Source organism: Amblyomma maculatum, chromosome 11 (genome assembly GCF_055883805.1).
Source record: "Amblyomma maculatum isolate TAMU_Amacu chromosome 11, ASM5588380v1, whole genome shotgun sequence".
Classification (NCBI taxonomy): Eukaryota; Metazoa; Arthropoda; class Arachnida; order Ixodida; family Ixodidae; genus Amblyomma; species Amblyomma maculatum.
In genome coordinates this window covers 127,689,390-127,710,785 of record NC_139354.1, presented here as the reverse complement: position 1 = coordinate 127,710,785, position 21,396 = coordinate 127,689,390, and the positions used below count along the sequence as shown (strand labels likewise).

Here is a 21,396-nt window from a genome sequence, read left to right as displayed (position 1 = left end):
AAACACGCGTTAAAGCCAATTCTGCGAATGCGGATTGCCTAGAAAAAAGTATTTATCTAAACAAGATAGTTAAAGAATAAACGCCAAGAAAACTTAGCTGCTGGCACGAAAAACCAGGCCGCTAGGACAGAGCTAAAATCTATTCTTTAGGCTGCACCTAACCTAACTAGCTGAAAACGAAATAAAGTTAATAAAAGAAAGAACTCATCTATTTGACGCTTCGGAAGCTCGCGCTGTCGCCAGTCCGTCCGTTTCCGGTAGCCACGTCAATCGCAGGAGCGATGGAACACGCGTCCGCACCACACGGCTGTCAACTGTCAATTTTTTTTTTTTTAGACACAACTAGCGCCATCTGTGGGGTGTCGGCAGAAACGACCGATTTTCCCGGCCTCCGAGATCCGAACGCTGTCAGCTGCCTGGGATTTGAGGAGCCTGTGGGAGTAACCTCGGCTTGTGACCGTAGAGCCTGGACAGCCTATTGGCGGATTTTTTTTCTTTCTATATTGTTTTTTTTTTTATTTTTGGCTCCGCCGCACCAGAAGGCAGGGGCGACCAACTACCAAGGGCAAAGCCGCCATCACCATCATCACAGCAAGCAGACGTTTCATCGCGCTTGTTGACAACACCGCATTTATCTGAGTTTACCATCCCCATTTTTACAAGCACTCCATGAACACACGCGGAATTAAAACACCTTTAATTTGTTTTTCTGCCCAGTAACTTGAAGAACATTCGAATGTAAAATCTAAAGTGCGTGCCCAACCAATCAGCGAAGCAGCGCCCCAGAGAAGGTACCGTCATGTCCATTAACGAACTTCGCCGTCGTGTGCCGCTCACATCGGTGCCAAAGCGCTGATTATTGAAGCGAATTAAAATATTACGCGCTACAATTTCGCCGTTATGATTGCGGTTTGGGGCATCGGGAAGGTGTAAAGAACTATAGCGGCCGGCTGGAATTAGTGTTCTGTCGAATGTCATGGCACCCCTTTAAGATGCGAACGAAAACGATTTGCTGTGGTTGACCAGTAACACCTCACGCGCTGGCATCCCACAAGATTTTTTATTTAATATCTAATTGCACTTTCTTTGGGTTCTCAGTATATAAATGTAGTATGTTTTAGTGAGATATGCCTGCAAATGTAAAATAAAGATCGCGCTCTTGTTTATTTGTAACATTTTTTTTGCAGACATCTTGAAATATTCAAAAGCGGCGAGGAACCGAACGGAGGAGGAGGGCGCTGCTGATAAATTCAGGGCTGCCTACCAATCCTGCTTGTCCACACGTAAGACGTCTCGAAGAACACATTCTGTAGTTGTGTTTTCTGCTAGGAACTGTGCCGAAAGCGCCTAGTAGCTCACGTGCAAGTTATCGTTTTTTTCTCGGAAGCACTGTTTATTACACAATGTTCATGACGCTCTCAAATACTTGAGCAAGAGTCGCGTCATGCGTTCTGTTTTGTGCGCTTTGTAGTTCCAAATGGTAGGAAATGAAAAACTTTACCCACATAACAAAATATAGAAAGCGTACAGAGGGGGCCAGATAAATAACGGCAGTTATTGACATTGTACTTGAAATCGAAAAGAGGAAATGAACATGGGCCGGGCATGTAGTGCGGAGAGGGGACAACCGATGGCGGATAAGGGTAACAAATAGGAGTCGAATGGGAGCAAATCGTAACAGAGGGCTGCAGAAAATTAGGTGGGAAGATGAATCTGTAGGGCTGCGTGGATGCCTTCAGCACTACACGGGATTGATTGGCTGAGTAGTGGAATGACATTTCACTGCAATGGGTGTAATACAGCTGATGATGATGTGCTTCAAAAAGGGGTCACCTGTTGTCTCTACAAGCAGTCAGAAGATTTGACCACATTTGCAAAATCAAGAGCAATTAGACATCTTGGGCTTATTTAAAACGTTTCAATTTTTTATGCATCATGTGTTCTACATCGTAGTATGGTTTGAATGTATCTGCTGAAACAAAATCTTCGTCAAATAAAATAGGAGTATATGCTTTTATTATACTGAAGTTTCTTCATATATTGGTGACGCTAGAGGCATCTTTTAGAACGGAGTTCACGGAAAACGAAGTAGGATTCATCGCGTTTGCTGTTCTCACGCGACCACCGAGCGTAACAGCGTAATTAGGTGTGGAACGCATCGAGTTCCTTAGAAGAGTAAGGCGAAGACGACCCCGTGGCTCATGGAGTACAACATAGATCATCGTCTGTACAAAAGGTGGTCATGCCTTTAGACCCAGCGCGGAGCGTGGATGCAAAGCTACCTTCGACAGCGCTGCTTTTCACTTTATAGGCTAGATATCATGTCAAAAATTGTTCCGAAACGTCGTACTATATGTTTCGCCCCTTTAAGATGAATGGCGATGTAATTTTTCATGGTAAGTGAGTGGCATTCCTGCTCGCTACGAGAGGAAGGTACCGTCTTTGCCAATAGTTACCTGGCTGCAGGGTTTTCTTCTCAACAGTGTTTCGAGCCCTTGATCTATTTAATAAAACAAAAAATATTCTTTACAGATATGAGTGATGGGCTTTTTTTTCGCACAGGTGATTAAAAATTTGGCATGTCCTGCAAAACGCTTAACTACAGGACTAAGGAGCAAATCGGGCAGCCTGGTTATTTTTGGCAAAGACAGTACATTGTTCACTGCCTGTACGGTGAGTGCCGGACATCTTCACAGACGGCTGTATTCCCAGGGTCACCGCAGTGCACTAGAAGGCAATATTATGATTACCACCAGCAGGAGCAGCAGCTTCAGGGCAGAAAGCAGCAGCAAAAGCAAAAGGGTTATACCCACTGCAAGGCAGAGCAGTCCTGTATTCCTCCAAACAGCTCGCGCTGTGCTCGATGCATCCACATTAGCCCTCCGAGGCTCTTAGCATCATCATCATCATTTATTTTTCCGCCATTTTGGGGGTCCCCAGACGAAAAAGCTGCCGAGAAACAGCTTGAGGGTGCCTGGGGCCCGTACAAGGCAGCAGCATACAAAGCATGTCTGTGCATTAAAATATCAGACAAAAATTATCATCTTTTTTTCAGTGTACATGTCAATATCAGAAGCAAAATATGCACAGATCACAAATATTGCTAAAAAGAAAAAATAACGAAGAAAAGCCAGCACCAAGATAATTTCATTATGAACATATTAGCATGGAAAAAAAAGCCGTCATCCATTAGATAAGAAAGAGTTCGCGTATTTGTCTCCGGATAGCAGTCGTCAAATGGGAAACTTAGTTTAAAAATTTCTTTAGTGAAAAAGGTAATATGTGTTACAGGGACTGCAACATATAGTCAGTGTGCCTTTTAGGGATAAGCCATTACATCTACAATACGGGGGTCACCACTGTGCACTGTTAAGTTGGAAAAAGATTCAAGGAATGCTTCAGATACAATGCGGCAAACAAAATCGAGTAAAGACTGAAACAATAAACTGTTTTACACTTATTATCCGGTATTAAGAAAATAGTTCTAAAGATGGGTATAGGTAAGGTACATTGGCGATATAACGCAACGCTTTCTTTTGTAAAAGCAATATATTGTCAATCTGTCTCGGCTTGTGGCGCCTCACAGCAATGTAGAATAGGTAATGTGCGCTGAAAACAGAGCGTGGTAAACTTGTGGTTGGTTTTTTCTTCAGGGAGAAAATGGCGACACCGCGAAAACGCTCCATTGGCTAAATGAAAGTGATTTATAAATCAATTTAGTTTGATGCATCCACGTCATATGAGTAGAAAATCATGTCTTTCCCTGTCTTCTAGCTTCATCCTCTCACCTTTCTGCTGGCCGCTACAACGCTTTTCTTCTCTTGGAAGTCGATTTTGTGCTTGCAGCGACCATCGCCTCTCTTCGCTTCAAACTACCTGTCCGACCATAGCCTCCTTTATACACTTTGTGCCTGGCAACTCCGTGCTCCGCGGCCGTCACCGCCGCTACTCCTCCGTTGACAAGTTACGCCGCTGGCTGCTGAGAGATGGCGACAACGACGTAGGGTCACCCTCGCCAGGCGAGTGCCGGGTGCGCCGTGTTGCAAAGCGGTCCGAATAGCCACGCGCTGCCGCTTTCTTGTTGTTTCGTGGACTGCTTTGCAGTGTGCAATGCCATGCTTCTACTTTTCTTTGCCTTCGGGTGCTGCAGGAATATAGCATTGTACCAACTGGTAAGTGCCAGCTTTGCTTTGTCCTTCCGGCGATCGCTGCGGAGTGATCAGCTGCTTTGAGGCTTGTAAAAAATAGTGAAAGCACCAAACACTGTGTTTATTAAGCGTCAATACTGCAATAGTAATGTTAGATGTGCACCTGTGCTTTCTGGACTGCAATGCTAATTGCTTCCCTGCCTAGCGCGTCTATGTAGTGTGTTAGATGTGCTCCTGCGAAGTTTTTTTTTTTGCAGTATACGCTAATTACGAAATTTTGTGATAAAATAAACACACAAGCTTTACCTATTGTGAAGATGACTACTTCAAAGTGAGTTAAACCGAATCGTGCAAAGCCTATATTAGTTTTCCTTGTCAACTAAATCGCCGTCCCTCTCTAGCGTCGGAAACCGCAAAACTCGTACTCAACCGCATTAAGACCTGTGAAAAAAAATGACAGTTCCAGAAGAGTGTTTATTAAGCGTCAGTAAGGTAATAATAATATTAAATGTGCACGTGTATTTTCTGGACTGCGATGCTAACTTCCTCCCTGGTTAGCTCGTCTGTGTAGTATGTTATATGTGCTCCAACGCAGTATTTTTTGTTTCGCTAACTGCGCAAATCTGTGAAAAAGTAAAAACACCAGCTTTGCCTATTGTGACAATTATTTTGGAGTGATCGAAACAGAAAGATAAAATGGGTATATTTGTCTTTCCTTGTTTTTCAAGTTAAAAAAAAGACGTTTGTAGGACGCGCTGAGTCATGGAAAGTAACAGCACCAAAATTGTTCTCCTTACAGATCTCAATCGCATACTGCGATGCAGTTGTTCCAATCATCTGTAAATCAAGCTGGCTTCTGATGTGCTATTACTGACAGCAGTCACTGTGAACACTATTTCCTACTTGTGGCAACTATTCATCACACCACTTCTACATGGTACTCTTGTAGCACAATTGCTGTTGTGAAATGTGTAAATAAATGCTGGTGCCTTTCTTCCTAAATTTTGTTTTATTGCAGCGCAGACTAGCATTGTATTTTTTCTATAACCATTGGCGCTAGCGGAGCAGTCATGCAGTTTTTTCGAGCCATCCCTATTGCAAAAACCAGCGTCTCCAGTGCGAAACCAGTAAGATTTTCGCGCTGGTTTTGCACTGGATCTAGTGGGCACGCTGGAGGTCTGCGATATTCACTGGAGCAGTAACGGGAAGACACTGGCTGCACTGGTGCGATGGGAGAAAAACGGTGGGATTAGCCTTTTGACGCTGGGTGTGTCGCTGGCATCCGCGATGCACTGGGAGAAGCTCCGTATGTGCGCTGGGGCCGCACTGGTTCGGTGCCCCAGTATAGCCGGTGCGGCCTGCGGCGTTAGCCGGAGTAGCATCCCTGAGGGGCCAACAGAGCAACAGCGTACTCGCAATTGACCATCGGGGCGCATAAGAAAAATATTGTTCGAGCAAGCGCTTTTTGCTGCGAAGTCGTTGCGCATTTGTAAGAAAACAAAGGCAGTGTCTTTTTTCTAGAGTTTCCATGTTTCGATAGGTCGGTTCGAGAGAGACCACGATCGCCGCGCCTCTATCTCATGACACACTGACGATTAACGCACAACTAAACCTGGAATTTAATAATGTGGGCTACCATGCATAGCCAACTTCACAGCTGATCTTAAGGGCACTTTAACACAATGATCACTTCCAAAATGTTCAATGCGGTCTCAATCGCAGGCGAGCGTATAGCCTGCACCACGGCCCAGTATAAACAGCAGAAAGAAAAACTAAAACGAGGAAGAAATTAGTTTACCGAGCGATGGGCCCATGAAAGAAAAAACAACATACAGCGCTTGTAATGCATAATATTTGACGTGTTTCTCAATTGCACTCCTTCTTACTCTGCGTATGAAGCAGCCGAGCCCTCTGTCATCGCAACGCTTCCCGAATGTTTACATACAAATAACGTTTAGTTACACGCAATTAATGGTCATCGCTGCTGCGCTTGCCGGTATTGAAGCTTGGTCGCACTTTTTTCCTTAAAGGTTTGTACTAAAGCTCCGTGTTCAGCGAAAATTACGCCCACGGTAGCAAGCACCACCGAAGAGCCGGCGTTAACTCCACATGTTAAAATGATTCCAACGCACAAAATAGCGCGCATAGGCACCCAGAACATTAGTTGCAAGTCGTGAGAGCGAACAGCAAGATGCAATGATCAAGAAGTTGTAATTGTTAGAGCGGTAGCAATGGGGGAGGGGGGGAGCTGTAGACTGCGAAACACGAAGTCCAAACCTTATAAATGCGGGTCATGACATAAAATTCAGAAATATTTGAAGGATTTCCAGTTCTCGGCGCGGCCGAGTGGTTAGCGTGGTGAGCTAGTGATTGATATGTGCCTTGGGACTAAGTTAGAAGCGCGCTTGGTGCACTTCCTTTTTTTTTTACTTGTTTTAGGTTTTTTTATGTACCTAACTTGTTTCGTTACTTTTTACTTTTTAATTTTCATCCCACGCCCTTTTTCTCCGGGCGAACAGTGCCGCCAGTGCGGAGCGTCCCAGTGCTCCCAGTTTCCAGCTTCATACTGGGACCATAATCAGGTATGGCGCTGGGGCGCTAGGACCCAGTGGCACTGGGTTTTGCAATATGGATGCGTAATTTCTTGAAACTGCCTGACATAAAATGTCATATAGCGTTGCTGTTATTGCTTAACAAGTATCATGATCACTTGTTATGCTTAGTGGATGTCGGTCTTAGAAGTAAATATGCTGAATATACACGATTCATGCTTAGGAACAGTTATTAATCTAGCGAATAACAGCGCTCCCGCCCCGCGGCTACGTTCGTACCCGTGCGACCCGTGCGCCTCGACCCCTACGTCAGTTGCGCCCTCAGCGAAGGGAGCGGCAGCGCCGCGCAACTTTACCCGACGGCGCCGCTCTATTGCTCGCGCGGCGCGTTGACAGGCGCAGAGTATAAAGGAGGCTATGGTCCGACCCGTGCCCCTTTCGTATTCTTTATTTCGACAAGAATATGATTATCTCGAGTTTTTTCCCTGACATATTACTTTGCACGCTTCTTTTCTCTTAGTTACACCTACCCTATTCCGTTCCAAAGATCGTTGCTTTGTTCTCACCTTGAGTGAATCTTTTCCGTTAGCTTCCCCATTTCAATCCCACAAATGGTTACCAAAAATGTAACCGTTATATTGACACGCTGCATTTGCTCTGATCGCGAGCGTGTGCCTCCTCGAGGCAAAGAAACCGACGTTCATCTCCTCGAGGCGAAGAAACTGAAGTTCTTCTGTTGAAGCGGGCCTGCTAGTTTTCCTGCCGCACTGTGACTTCTGTAACTCCTGTGTCCCGCGGTGACTTCTGATCAGAGACTTCACACCGTGACATCTGGTGGAGGTGCTGGGTACGCAACCCATGCTCCGAACACCTCCAACCAGCCGAGACTCCAGCCCTCAAGGATCTCCTACCATCGAGATTACGCCTACCCATCAGAGTAGCCGACGGCTTCGAGGGCTTGATCCTGAATTCGCGCCTCTACAATTTTCTCGTACTGCGAGGCCGCCACCATCTTCTCCAGCACCACCTTCGGAGACAACAAAACGACCCGTAATGACGCAGGTAGACACCACTGCCCCCTCCTTCGTGTTGCAGCAGCCGCGGGAGATGCCCATCTTCCAAGCCTTTCCCGGCGACGACCCGGAAGACTGGCTAGATAAATTTGAGCGAGTAGCCCAGTACAATCGCTGGGGCGACGACCAGAAACTGCAGCATGTATTTTTTTCGCTCGACGGTTCAGCTCGTGCATGGTTTGAAAATCATGAGACTACTATCACAACGTGGAGTTCCTTCAAGGACCAGTTCCTGCAAGCTTTCACCACCGTTTTTCGGAAAGAACGCGCCGAGCTGCTCCTACAGACGAGAGTTCAGCTCCCTAACGAGAGCGTCCTCGTTTACTTCGAGGTCATGACGAGGCTATTCCGTCGCGCTGATCCAAACATGTCCGAAGAAAAAAAACTTCGCTATCTCATGAAGGGAATTAAGGAACAGATCTTCGTTGGATTAGTGCGATGTCCACCCAAGACCATCGGGGAATTTGTATCCGAGGCCACTACCATTGAGAGGGCTCTAGAGATGCGATCTAAGCACTACGAGCGGCCGTCCATCCCTATTGCTGCCGCCATCGCGGACACTGGTAGCATTGACGTGCTCCGTGAGACCATACGGGCAATCGTACGCGAGGAGCTGCAAAAACTATTTTCGACGGCAGCACCCCCTCAAGTATCAAGCCTTTCTCAGATGGTTCGGGAAGAGGTCAACCAGGCCCTCAATCCACCCGAGCCGCTCCCGCCAATGCCACCACAGGCCATGACCTACGCCGCAGTCACTCGTCGTGCCTGTCCACCTCCCAGTCAGCACCAAGCAGCCCCTGCATACAGTCTTCAAGCACCTCCCGCTCGAATTTCTCAGGTGCGTCCACGCAAAAGCGACGTCTGGCGCACTCGCGATAATCGCCCGCTGTGCTTCCACTGTGGCGAAGCTGGTCACCTGTTCCGCGATTGCTGTTACCGACGAATGGGTCTGCCGGGACTTAGCGCCGACGCGCGAAAGCCGCAGCGTGGTGAACGACCCCCTGCCATTGACGCGTACTTGGCTGAATCATCCGGAACGTCCTATGACTACTCGCGGTCTCCTTCACCGCGCCAATACTCCTCGCAGACACGTGGTAATGCCGGCCTGACGCGGGTCCGCTCCCCGAGCCCCCATCGGGAAAACTAGACGCGGCAACCTTTGGAGGGAAGGTTGCTCATCGACAAAATTCTCAAGCTCCTCCACCGCTGCAACCGGATGGCCACTCCGTTTCACGACGACATGACGCGCCCCACAATGATCCGTTGCCTCGGCGCTCCAGTTCTCCGACGACACGAAATCAGCTAGTACCACACCGCAGCCGTGACCGGACCCCGCGACGTTCCGGCAACGCCACAGCCGTAACCGCCGACCTGAACATTTCAGTGGACGGAACCGACATGACAGCGCTTGAGGATACCGGCGCCGATTATTCTGTGATGAGTGGGCCTTTCGCCGCCACTCTGAAAAAAGCGACTACACCCTGGACAGGCCCACAAATTCGTACTGCCGGAGGCCACTTGATAACGCCGACCGGTACATGCACTTCTAGGGTAACAGTGCAAGAAGAAACGCACTTAGCAACCTTCGTCGTACTTGTCCAGTGTTCCCGCGACGTCATCATTGGCATGGATTTCTTAGCAGAGAATGGAGCCGTTATCGACCTGCAGACTAAGTCAGTGACTTTATCGACTGAGAACGCAATACACAGTGCTTCAGAGCGACCGACAGCACTGCACATCCTTGATGATCACGTCACTATTCCGCCCCGTTCCAGTGTGATGACGTCTGTGGCTGCGAATACACTGCGAAACTTTGAAGGTGTCGTGGAGAGCAAACAGATCTTACTTTTCGAACGCAGTCTTGCTGTAGCCAGAGGGGTCGTTCGCCTCGAAGACGGCAAAGCAGATGTCCTACTCACAAATTTTGGCGGTGAGCACCAGCATTTAAGCACGGGGACTGTAGTGGCCCATATTTGCGGTATCACGCATGTTCGAAAAGCCTCTGGACTTGCGACGTTGTCATTGATCGAAATGGAGAGGCCTACCACCGATTTACACTTCGACATTAACCCTGCGCTTTCTCAACTGCAGCATCGCCAAGTGAACCAGCTCCTCCAGCGCTATCGGGCGACCTTCTCCAACTCTTCACGTGTTGGCAGAACCGATCTCGCCAAGCATCGCATTATTACGGATGATACCGTGCCACCTCTCAGACAGTCACCTTACCGAGTGTCTCCGACTGAACGCGCCGCTATCACCCGCCAAGTGAAAGAGATGCTTCGCGACGATGTCATCCAGCCCTCGCGGAGTCCATGGGCTGCACCTGTCGTTCTTGTGAAGAAAAAGGATGGTACGCTGAGGTTTTGTGTGAATTACCGCCGGCTAAACAAAGTTACAAAGAAAGACGTCTATCCCCTGCCACGCATCGACGATGCTCTGGATCGTCTCTGCTCCGCGAAATATTTCTCTTCAATGGACTTGAAATCCGGATACTGGCAAATAGAGGTAGATGAGAGGGACCACGAGAAAACGGCGTTTATTACTCCGGATGGGCTCTACGAGTTCAAGGCTATGCCCTTTGGTCTCTGCTCTGCGCCGGCTACTTTCCAACGGCTTATGGACACCGTACTTGCAGATCTCAAGTGGCAGACATTTCTCGTTTACCTTGACGACGTTGTGGTCTTCGCTCCAACGTTCGAGGAGCACCTTCGGCGCCTTGAAACTGTTTTGCAAGCCATAACATCCTCTGGCCTTACGCTAAAGAACGAGAAGTGTCATTTTGCTTATACGGAGCTCAAGTTCTTGGGGCACGTCGTAAGCCACGCTGGTGTCCTGCCGGATCCAGAGAAAACCACAGCTATTGCCAACTTCTCTCCGCCCCAAGACCAGAAAGCTGTTCGACGATTTCTTGGCTTATGTGCCTACTACCGGCGCTACGTCAAAGATTTCGCTCGACTCACCGAGCCTCTAACACGTCTGACAAAGACAGACACGCCTTTCACTTGGGACGCACCACAGGAACAAGCATTCAAAGAGCTTCAACGCCGCCTACAAACACCTCCCATACTGGCTCACTTCGACAAAAACGCCAACACGGAGCTTCACACCGATGCAAGCAACATAGGCCTGGGCGCCGTTCTAGTTCGAATCCAGGGCGGCCAAGAACGTGTAATCGCTTACGCCAGTCGCTGTCTATCTAAAGCCGAATCGAACTATTCTGCAACAGAGAAAGAATGTCTAGCAATTGTGTGGGCGACGTCGAAATTCCGGCCATACCTTTACGGGAAACCATTCAAGTTAGTGACTGACCACCATGCCCTATGTTGGCTTGCAACCCTAAAGGACCCTTCAACCCGTCTTGTAAGTTGGAGTCTACGATTACAGGAATTCGACATAACTGTTACGTACAAATCTGGCCGTCAGCATTCGGACGCCGACTGCCTCTCACGTGCCCCTGTAGATCCCCCCGCAGATGAAATTCCTGATGAGGCCATACTGTTAAATGCCATCAGCACAGAGTGCCTCGCTGAAAGACAATCTGCAGATCCCGAACTTCGGCACATCATGGACTATCTAAACGGTTCATGTACAACCGCTCCGAGAGCTTTCAAGCGTGCTCTGTCATCGTTATGTGTGCGCAATGGTGTCCTCATGAAGAAAAACTTTTCCGCCAACCAAACGCCGTACCTGATTGTTGTACCTATGTGTCTACGTGATGAAATCTTACAAGCTTGCCACGATGAGCCAACCTCTGGACATTTGGGAGTCACCCGCACGCTTGCAAGGCTCAAGGAAAAGTACTACTGGCCTCGACTTAACTCAGACGTTTCACACTATGTGAAAACGTGTCGCAACTGTCAGCGTCGTAAGGTGCCACCGACTAAGCCCACCGGACTCTTGAAGCCAATAGACCCACCATCGAGGCCTTTCCAGCAGATTGGCATGGACATGCTGAGACCATTTCCCCTTTCACACTCCGGTAACCGGTGGGTCATTATCGCTACGGATTACCTTACACGATACGCGGAAACCTCCGCTCTACCCAACGGTACTGCCTTAGAGGTTGCAAAGTTTTTCATCACTTGCGTTGTCCAGCGCCATGGCGCACCGGAGATTTTGATTACTGACAGAGGAGCCGCATTTACAGCCGAATTGCTGCAGCAGATTTTAATTCACAGTCATACTGCACACAGGAAGGCGACACCTTACCATCCTCAAACGAACGGCTTGACCGAACGCTTGAACAAAACACTCGCTGACATGCTCTCAATGTACGTCGACGTAGAGCACAAAACGTGGGATGAAGTGCTCCCGTACGTTACCTTTGCATACAATACAGCGGTTCAGGAAACAACGAACATGACACCTTTCCGTCTGGTCCATGGCCGTGAAGTGACCACAATGCTTGATGCCATGTTACCACATCTAGACGACGGCAACCAACAAGCAGATGTTCACACCTTTCTGCACCTCGCCGAAGAGGCCCGTCAGCTGGCCAGGCTGCGAATTCAGAATCAGCAACGCCGCGATGCCCAACGTTACAACCTCCGACACCGTGACGCCCGGTACACAGGTGGAGACCGTGTCTGGGTTTGGTTTCCTGTACGTCGACGAGGCCTCAGTGAGAAACTGCTGTGTCGTTACTTTGGCCCGTACAAAGTGGTAAGCCAAGTTGGGGACCCAAATTATGAGGTTTTTCCTGATGGATTTAAAAAGTCCCGACGCTCCACGCTCCCGGACATGGTCCACGTGGTCCGCCTGAAACCGTATTACGACCGATAGTGTTGACTCTTTCTGTGCGCGAGCAACTGCCCTTCGTGCAATGGTTCTTTTGTTTGTTTGTTTTTATCTCTACCCACACTTCCAGCATAGGGGCGATGCTTCTTGTACCCGGGGGGGGGGGGACAATGACACGCTGCATTTGCGCTGATCGCGAGCGTGTGCCTCCTCGAGGCGAAGAAACCAACGTTCATCTCCTCGAGGCGAAGAAACTGAAGTTCTTCTGTTGAAGCGGGCCTGCTAGTTTTCCTGCCGCACTGTGACTTCTGTAACTCCTGTGTCCAGCGGTGACTTCTGATCAGAGACTTCACACCGTGACAATATAACTTCCTCTTAAGTGATATAGGTAAGCTGCTTTATCATCTGCGAGTTTCATGCCAAATGCGTTTCATTCCATTCACATTCGCTTTCTTATTTCTCTTTCTTTTCCCGAACCCGGACGTGCGTTCTATACCTGTCCTGTCCTACGTAGACATATTCCCTTACCCCTTCCAGTTCCTCAACTGTTCATCGCCAAGGATGCCTCAGTCTTCTGGATTCTGATTTTTGTTCCTACATTTCTGCTCTGCTCGTCCAGGTCATTAATGATTATGTAATCGCAATTACATTCGTTGGGTTACATCACAAGGGAATATTTGCTGATTTGCAGACTAGTAAGGTATTATCCATCAACGCTTATCCTTAAATATTCCCGTTCCAGGTATCTGTACACTTATACATTAAGCACAATACCAGGGTTATTTTTAGTCACTTTATTAAGGCTTTTCCATGTCCACTTCCGAAACCTGAGTTGAAGGATTCGTTAATCGTGTGCGAAGATTAGGCACATAGCGAAGTTGCTAATCGCCGTTTTTAGTCTGATAATATTATGTTCAACCTGAGCGTGAGCAATTCCCAGTACAATGGCTTTTCGGTCGGCCTCGATATGTTGGGAGACCCGGTCGAGGGTGGCGTAGCAAAAAAATTATGGGAATTTTAGGAGGCTTTCACCATGAAAAACACGTCGGTGAGAATATTGTGAACCATCCACACAAGCGTGTCAGTTTAGTCAAGGAAATGGTTTATTTATTTATCAGGTGGAACATTCTAAAGCAACTTATAGTGTATGAAATGGAGGCCACAGTGGAGGGCTCTGCAAATTTCTGAGGCCTTAATACTTTAAAGTGCTCCAACTGTTGCACGACATGTGAGTATTGCTCTTTGCCGCTCTTTAAAAGGAGCCACCGTGGCCAGTATTCGATCCCGCGTCCTTGTGTTCAGAACTGGAGATCCTGATAAATGAGCCACATTGGTGCGGTCAAAGGAAGACCACAAAAATTCTATACTAGAAACTTGCAATGCGATCAGCACTAGATTAGTAGAGCATTAGCAATTACACCTAGTGATTTGATTCTTCACCAAAAACAACTTTTATATCCGCCGTGTATTTCAGGAAACGATGTGAACCATTTGAAGAACGCAGTTCTCAGTGTACTGAAGAAGCTGGGGATTGAGGATTGGCCTTTAATGAAGAAGGAACAAGTAGAAAAGGCGAATGAGAGCTATCAAGATGTTTTAAAAAAAATTGGTCTTCGTCCGTTTTTCCAATACTACGTCAGCATTAAATCAAAGCAGGCCAATGGGAAGCCCACTATCATCGTAAGATTTATTTTTATTTTCAGTTTGTTCAACCTTTGTTTGTGGTTGTGCATTGATGTTTAGAAGAAACGAACAAGGGCGTAGTCTTCCAGGTTTTGCTTTTCTAGTACTTCATAAATGAAGTAGAATTTGTCTCCGTTGCAATATTTGGTCAGGGGTTCAACCAAACATTAAGCATGCGTTTGCTTAGTTTTAGTCATTAACTGAAAGGAGGAGGCTCGTGAGGGGTGGCTTCACTAGCGCATTTTGTTCTATGCGAGCAACATGTGAAAAGGGGACTTATTTCTCTTTGCTACCGCTACTTGGACAAATCCTATGCGCATGTAAGCATAAATCACATTCGTAAAAATCTCGGAACTGAAATTTTGTGGAGATGATAAAACTATAGCGCTCCGTTTATGCAGGGAGCTGAAGCAAGGACTTTCGACTCCTTTCGCTTGCGATGTAGTAATAAAAATGAAGAGCTGAAATTGTTCCCTTAAAAAATTTATTTCTTGCAGTCTCGCTACTTGTCTACATGCTACCACACTTTGCAACCGCCGAAGTATTTGCTTGCAGAGTGGGTTAACGATAACGGCTTTTTATATAATGTTGACGAAACCACCTGTGTACTTTTTCTGTTGAAAGAGGGAACGAAGCCAGGCCCTAATTGTAATTTTATTGGCAAGCAAAAATCAACACTACCGATCAGCCAAAAACTTACACATAATATTGTTTATGGTAACCTTACAATTGTATTTACCTCTAGTGTAAAAAAACAAAAGCATAAATGTTATAGTGACTATAACACCAGAACCGCTTCTTAGGACACCTATATATTATGCAACAAAACTCCATAGTAGTTTGCTTTCTTGAAGAATAGATTACGCATGCGTAGCCTACAAATAGGCGAAGAATTCCTTCCCTATCAGCTTGTTCCAGTCCTTCGCATGGTATTTTTTTTCTCTTCTGACGTTTAGAATCCAGTCCAGTCCTGACCTTATTCTCAGAATGAATGCATGCAACTTTCCTAATCATAAAGATAGCTATTAATAATGCAAGTGTGCATTTAAAACCACAAGACTAAGGGACCGCGCTATATTCTAGCTTGCTATTGCTATCCTAAATATCGGATAGGGGCTTTGAAAAATCTGAGGAACAGAATCTGGTGGACCAACTGCACCACCACCATGCAATGTGCGCAGAAAACAAAATTATCAAATGTGCCGCAATCTGTCCGGCTACATATTAGCTATCTCAACTACTTGGGATCAACGAAACAATCTCAACGACCACTTTCAACACATTGTTTCGATGTGTAATCACATTCCTTAAATGAAGACCATGTAATGATATTTTGTTTCACATAAGCCACATCACAATTCACAGAAAAGGAGCTTATAAGGTGGCAAGATTCAATAAACTACGACACAACAACCAAAGTTTACTTCCAGAAACACATTGCGTACTATTATTGCTTGTAATAAAAACAGATATTGCAGACAGAAAACAGATAACCTAAGTATATTAAAGCGAACGCTATGATCTGTAGATAATACGGAGAAGACTACAAACACTACAGATAAACTAAGCGTAGCAAATTAAACACTATCCGCACACCGACAAAAATACAGAATGTTGCTAATACTATGTACCAATTTAATGAATGAAAGGAAAAGATTGGGATTGTTTATTTGAAGCCACATGGGCAATATTGAACGTAGGGAATGTGTGCTCAAGGCCGAACCTCGTTCACCATGTGCGAAATGTGAGCTTGACACCGACGTCATTGTGCTCAACCTCAATGCTTGTAAAAAGTATCAAAGCGAGCTGGGAGCATTTTTTCTCTCACGTTTTATTAGGCTTTGCGTTAGAATTCACATGAAACCTTTCATTCTACGTTATTAGCCAACGTCATCCTTAAAAAGCGACGTTAATAAAATTGATTTCTTTAACAATTAATCCAACTTCTGTAAGCGGGCCACGTGAGCGAAATAAATGCTAAGCCAGGCGGATAGACAATGGTACCTCCGTAGTACCGTAGAGGTTGCCGCAGAGCAGAAAAGTGGCGTCGTCGCTGCGAAATTGCAAAAGAAGGTCACGAAAGCCATCCACATCGTATGGTAACAAATAATGCTCATACTAGATAATGAAACGAGACCTGTCCAAGGACAGTCACTGTCATTGTGTAGTCTCGTATGCGTTCATTGGAGGAACATTACAAACAGCCAAAATTTTAAGTTGAGTTTCCCGCCCACATCCAAGCGGCCAGCTCCCCGCCGTGGTGTTGTAGTTGTTAGAGCACTCGACTACTGTGCCCAAGGACGCGGGATAGAATCCAGGCCAAGGCGGCCGCTTTTCGATGGTGGCGAAAAGCAAGACGCCGGAGTGCTGTACGACATCAGTGCACGTCAAACATCCCGGCGGACGATATTTTCGGAAGCCTTCATTATGGCGTCTCTCATAGCCTGAGTCGTCTTCGGACGTTAAACGCCCTAAATCAAACCAAACCACCCAAGCGACCAGCTCAAAATGGGCGGAGTTTCATAATTTCTATGAAATATTTGCAAAAGAACTTTCCTACTTAACCAAACGTGTCATTTCTAAGGGTAAGGAACAAAGCTGGAAACCAAAAGTAAGCAGATCACAAGTCTCTGAGGCAAAGTTCAAGTGGAGTCCGTTTCAGTCACTTAATATGCCAAACCTGACTTATCCCCGCGCAATCAGGCGGCTGAATCTTCTTTTAGCCAGCCCGTACGCCAGAAATTATCTTCATAATATTGAAACAATGTACGTAAAGTTTCTGTCTTGCATGGTTTATGGGCGCAAAAGAATTGCTGGCAGCCGAAAACTGGACAGCTGGTTATCTCCCATAGGCAATTATACAGCATCAACGAGGCGCAAGCTTGTGGCCACGAGTGTGGGCTCGCTGTCCTGACGCATGCTGAGAATTTCGGTACAATCTTCTTATAACGCGCAAGCAGCCGTCATACTCGCCTACATCACCTAAACCATATGTATGTGAAAACGTTGACCCACAAGGGTCCTGAAATAGCGTCCTGTGTTGTCGGCTACCATGTGTCTGTTTACAAACTACGCCATAAACTGGATTGGAGGCTACGAATATCATGTACTCCGCTGGAGTCGCTGCAATGTCTACGTTGCTAAAATTGTGTCTTGTTGCGTGAGAACGGAAAGGAATCGAGGTGTGAATCGCCTAAGTGTAGTCAGCCGCCTTCCACTCAATGGTGTCGCCAGGAAATGTCCTCATAACCATCACCATTGGAATTCAGATGATAACCATTTAGAGAGCAGCTCGTGACACCAGTTCCCGGATAACGCATCGTCCTAGACGTCAGTGCGAGACTTAACCTGCCAGCCGTGTCAGGTAGCAGTTGAGCGTAAGGCCACGTGTCACAGCTATCAGGTGGTGATGTGAAGACGTAGAAATAATATTTCTAATTTAAGTGGAGACCAGAGGAGAAGTGGTCAGAGGGAATTGGTGGCGCAATAGCTTGGTCTGTGTTCCACCATTGAAATAATGCGCAACAAATGGGGCTGTGATGGCAAGATCTCGATGCATGGCTACTATGGAAGGAGGCTTAATGTCGGTGGGGCTAACGAATGCGCCAACTAAGGGTGCTGCGACCGGGAGAAGCCAAAGCATTATACTGGGAAAGTAGAAGATGAAGGAAACACTTCTCACAGAAGTCTGAGAAAGGAATGCGAAGAAGGGGATGCACCTGAAAGGTGAAGGGAGCAATTGCAGAAGATGGAAAAATGGCAGTTTAAAGTGGACAGTGGAGGAGCCGAAATACACCAAAGGACCAATTGGCAAACGGTAAACGCAGATTGCAAAGAAAGTGCCTGAGTTTCAGCAAAAATACCAGTTTAAAGTGTTTGGCTAGGAGTTGCCTATTTATGCACAGGAGACAAATGCAAACAAGACAAAAGGGATCTATTTATATGTATCAGGGAATATATCCAACAGTTTGAAGACGAGGCTGAATAATGTTTCTACGTGCTATTGTTACGCTCGAAGGCCTTCATGAAGATCAGGCTGTCAGAAACAACTTTTCAGCTGCTAGTCTCCAAGGCTCTGCACGCGCGCCCTATCAACAAACACCGTTCTCCTCCATGGCACCTGGCGCCTCAGCTTGTTTACGGCCATTAGAATTTCCCCCCGCGCAGCCGAAGCCCACTGGGCGAATTACGCAGTCTCATGAGTGTTACAGGGCTTCACGCGCGCAACATGACAAAGTGTCTTCGACAAGCGGTCGCTTGTCAGTTAGACACGCAATCTCGTAGCTGACGTCACCGATGGGTTAATAACGAAATAAGGTCCATCTGTTGCGCGAACAGTTTCTGGTGAAGGTCACGCCGGCGAAGCGGTCGCCAAAGCCAGACCACATCACCCGGTGCTTAGGTAACAGGTCGAGGGTGCTTATCGCCGCGTCCTTTTAAGAGTGCTTGAGAAGCTAAAGTCCACTAGAGGACAATTCGCCGAGATTCTTTGGCTGGGCACTGGATCTCTGCAATGAAGGGATCGTCGTTGACTGAGATTGACAATATTTTATCCAGGGTATAGCGCTGTGGACGAGCGTATAGAACAAGTAAAAGGCTGCAATTCACCGTTTCATGGGTCGCAGTGTTAAAAGCTTAGGTTACAAATGGCAGGATGGTGTCCCAGTTTTTGTAATCTGCGTCCACGTAAATTGACAGCATACTACTAGTCAACAGTCCGATGGCATCCACAGCAAACAGAAGACCGCTGTCAGTTATAATAATTCGTGGTGACCCTTGTCGTAAGATGACCTAGCGCAGCAGAAGTATAGACGCCTGATATGCTGTAGCCGATGGAATAGCGGCCGTTTCGCAGTACCGAGTCAGATAACGGGTGGAGACAACTCAGCGATTGCCAAAAAAAAAAAAAAGACTGGAAACGGACCCCGAAGGTCAATGCGGACGGGCTCGAAGGGGTCTCTCAGAGGCCGTACAGGGTGCAGCAGCCCAGCAGGAGCACCTTTAAGACTTGTTGCGCTAGCACTGAGTGCAAATGGCCAAGTAGCGTTCAATGGTCTATCGCATCTTAGGCCAATAAAGCTGTTCTTGAGCACGGCGGTGTGTGCTCGCAGATCCAAGATTGCCAGACGTGGGGTCATCGTGCTATGCGCGCAAAACAAATGAATAGAGGCTTTTATGAAATACGAGGAAGTCGTGGGCCTACTGGAGAATAGCTCTTCTACAGGAGACCGTCACGTACACAAAAACAGCCAATAACCCTACGGGTCTGCGGGACGTTGAAGAGAGGTTGGAGACTGAGATCTTTTTCCTGTTCCGCTATAAAAACGTGAAGGTCCGGAAACAATGCAACCAGGACATCAATGAGAAGATGACTGAGCAGCAGAAACATAGACACCTGATTTACGCCAAAGTTGTCGGCGTCGCACTTGGTGGTGGCTAGGGGAAGCCGCGAAAGGCAGTCTGCGTATACCTGCCGCAGACCGCTTTTGTAGATAGCGTCGAAAGTATACTCATGGAAGCGAATGGTCCAGCGCGCGAGACAACCGCAAGGACTCCGAAGGTTTCTCAGCTAGCAGACCTAGGGGTGGTTAATGACCGTCCGAGTAAATATGAGCGGAATCGTTGGATGCCAAAGATGACTTCGAAGTACTCCTGCTCCATGACCGCATGGTTCCGCTCAGGCTTGCTGAGAAAATGGCTTGCATATGCGATAACATGTTCTTGTTCGTTGCATCGTTGAAATAAAATAGCCCCAATGCCAACACCACTTGCGTCATAGAGGATTTCTGTGGGTGCGGCAGGGTCGAAGTGGCCTAGAATAGGATGGGACGTCGACAAATACTTTAGCTGACAAAAAGAGGCTTCCTACTAGGTGGCCCATTCGAAAGAAGCGCTCTTGTGTAGCCGACTTATCAGTGGGGCGGCGATGTCAGCAATCCGGTGTATAAAATTACGGAAACAAGAACATATTTCAAGGAAACTGCGGAGCTCTTTCACAGTTCTGGGTGGTGGAATGACTCGACCGCCGCTGTTTTTTGAGGATCAGGTTGTACTCCGTGCTCGTCAACGAGGTGTTCCAGGACCAATGCCTGGCGCTTGTCAATCCGGCGCTTCTTGTAACTGAGGACGATTCCAGCGTTACACAAACAAATGAAGGCAATAGCTAAGCATTCGTTATGTTCATTGAAGGTCTTTCCGAATTTGACAACATCGTACAGGTAACACATACAAATGTACCTCTTCAAACTGCGCAGCACCATGTCCATAAATCTTTCGAAGGTTGCGGGCTCGTTGCGATGTCCCAATGGCTGCACATTAAATTCAAAAAGCCCGTACGGCGTGAAATATACAATTTTTTCCTTGTCATTGGAGTGCACTGGGATCTAGCAGTAACCTGATCTTAGGTCGACACACGAGAATTAAGAGGCGACAGAAAGGCAGACAATGGCGTCATCTATACAAGATAGTGGGTATACGTTCTTTTAGTGATGACGTTCCGACGGCGATAATCTACGCAGAACCTCCACATGTCATCTTTCATGCGCACCAGGATTACAGAGGCCGCCCAAGGACAAAGACTCCTGAATTACCCCCTTGTGAAGCATTTCTTGGACTTGTTCACTGATTACCTTGTGCTCGGGTGCTCACACTCGATAAGGCTTCTGGCGGATTGGGCGGTACGAATCTCTATAGCGTGACGAGTGCGGGGCGCAGGGATAGAAGGTGGTCCAGTGGGCTGTGCGAAGTCGACAACATTAGGAGTATTGGAGCAGAAGGTCCACCAGGGCCTGGCGCTCAGGGGCCCTAGGCTGGTGTTTACCATGCGAGTGATTGTGGATGTTGCTGCCGGAGCCTTCGAAATAGGTCGGCTGGAGCAACGACGACAGATGCCAACGCGGAGAGCATATAATGGCCACAGGAGGCAAGCTTCAAGCCGACTGGAAGAACGGTGGGTTCATGGGAGGATTTATTATTCCACAACCAGGCGTGGCTGTTTACCACAGAGACCAGACTATTAGGTACAAGGACATTCTTCACACATGCTGTATAAAAAGGTTATACTACAGCCTCAAACCTGTCACTGCTGCGAGGCGATGAGGAAACTTGGACGCACACTGCAGTCCATGATGGGGCGACAGCGTCTTGGAAACACTAAAAAACCTTCCCCATCGTGCGAACTTTCTACGAGACCAGGCATAAGGG

General features: G+C 47.2%; 1 protein-coding gene across 9 annotated transcripts in view; it reads left to right on the top strand.

Moving 5' to 3' along the window:
* The window catches only part of LOC146174932 (neprilysin-2-like), a 117,835-nt gene that overhangs the window by 55,611 nt on the left and 40,828 nt on the right, over nt 1-21,396 (top strand). For all 9 annotated transcript variants that reach the window (XR_014702020.1, XM_084584169.1, XM_084584168.1 and 6 more), the window contains 2 exons: nt 1,188-1,283; nt 13,985-14,190. Coding sequence is in view for 8 of the 9 variants with exons in the window: in XM_084584169.1 (XP_084440295.1) it covers nt 1,188-1,283; nt 13,985-14,190 (302 nt within the window). In the remaining variant the exon portion in view is untranslated. The remainder of the gene's footprint in view (nt 1-1,187; nt 1,284-13,984; nt 14,191-21,396) is intronic.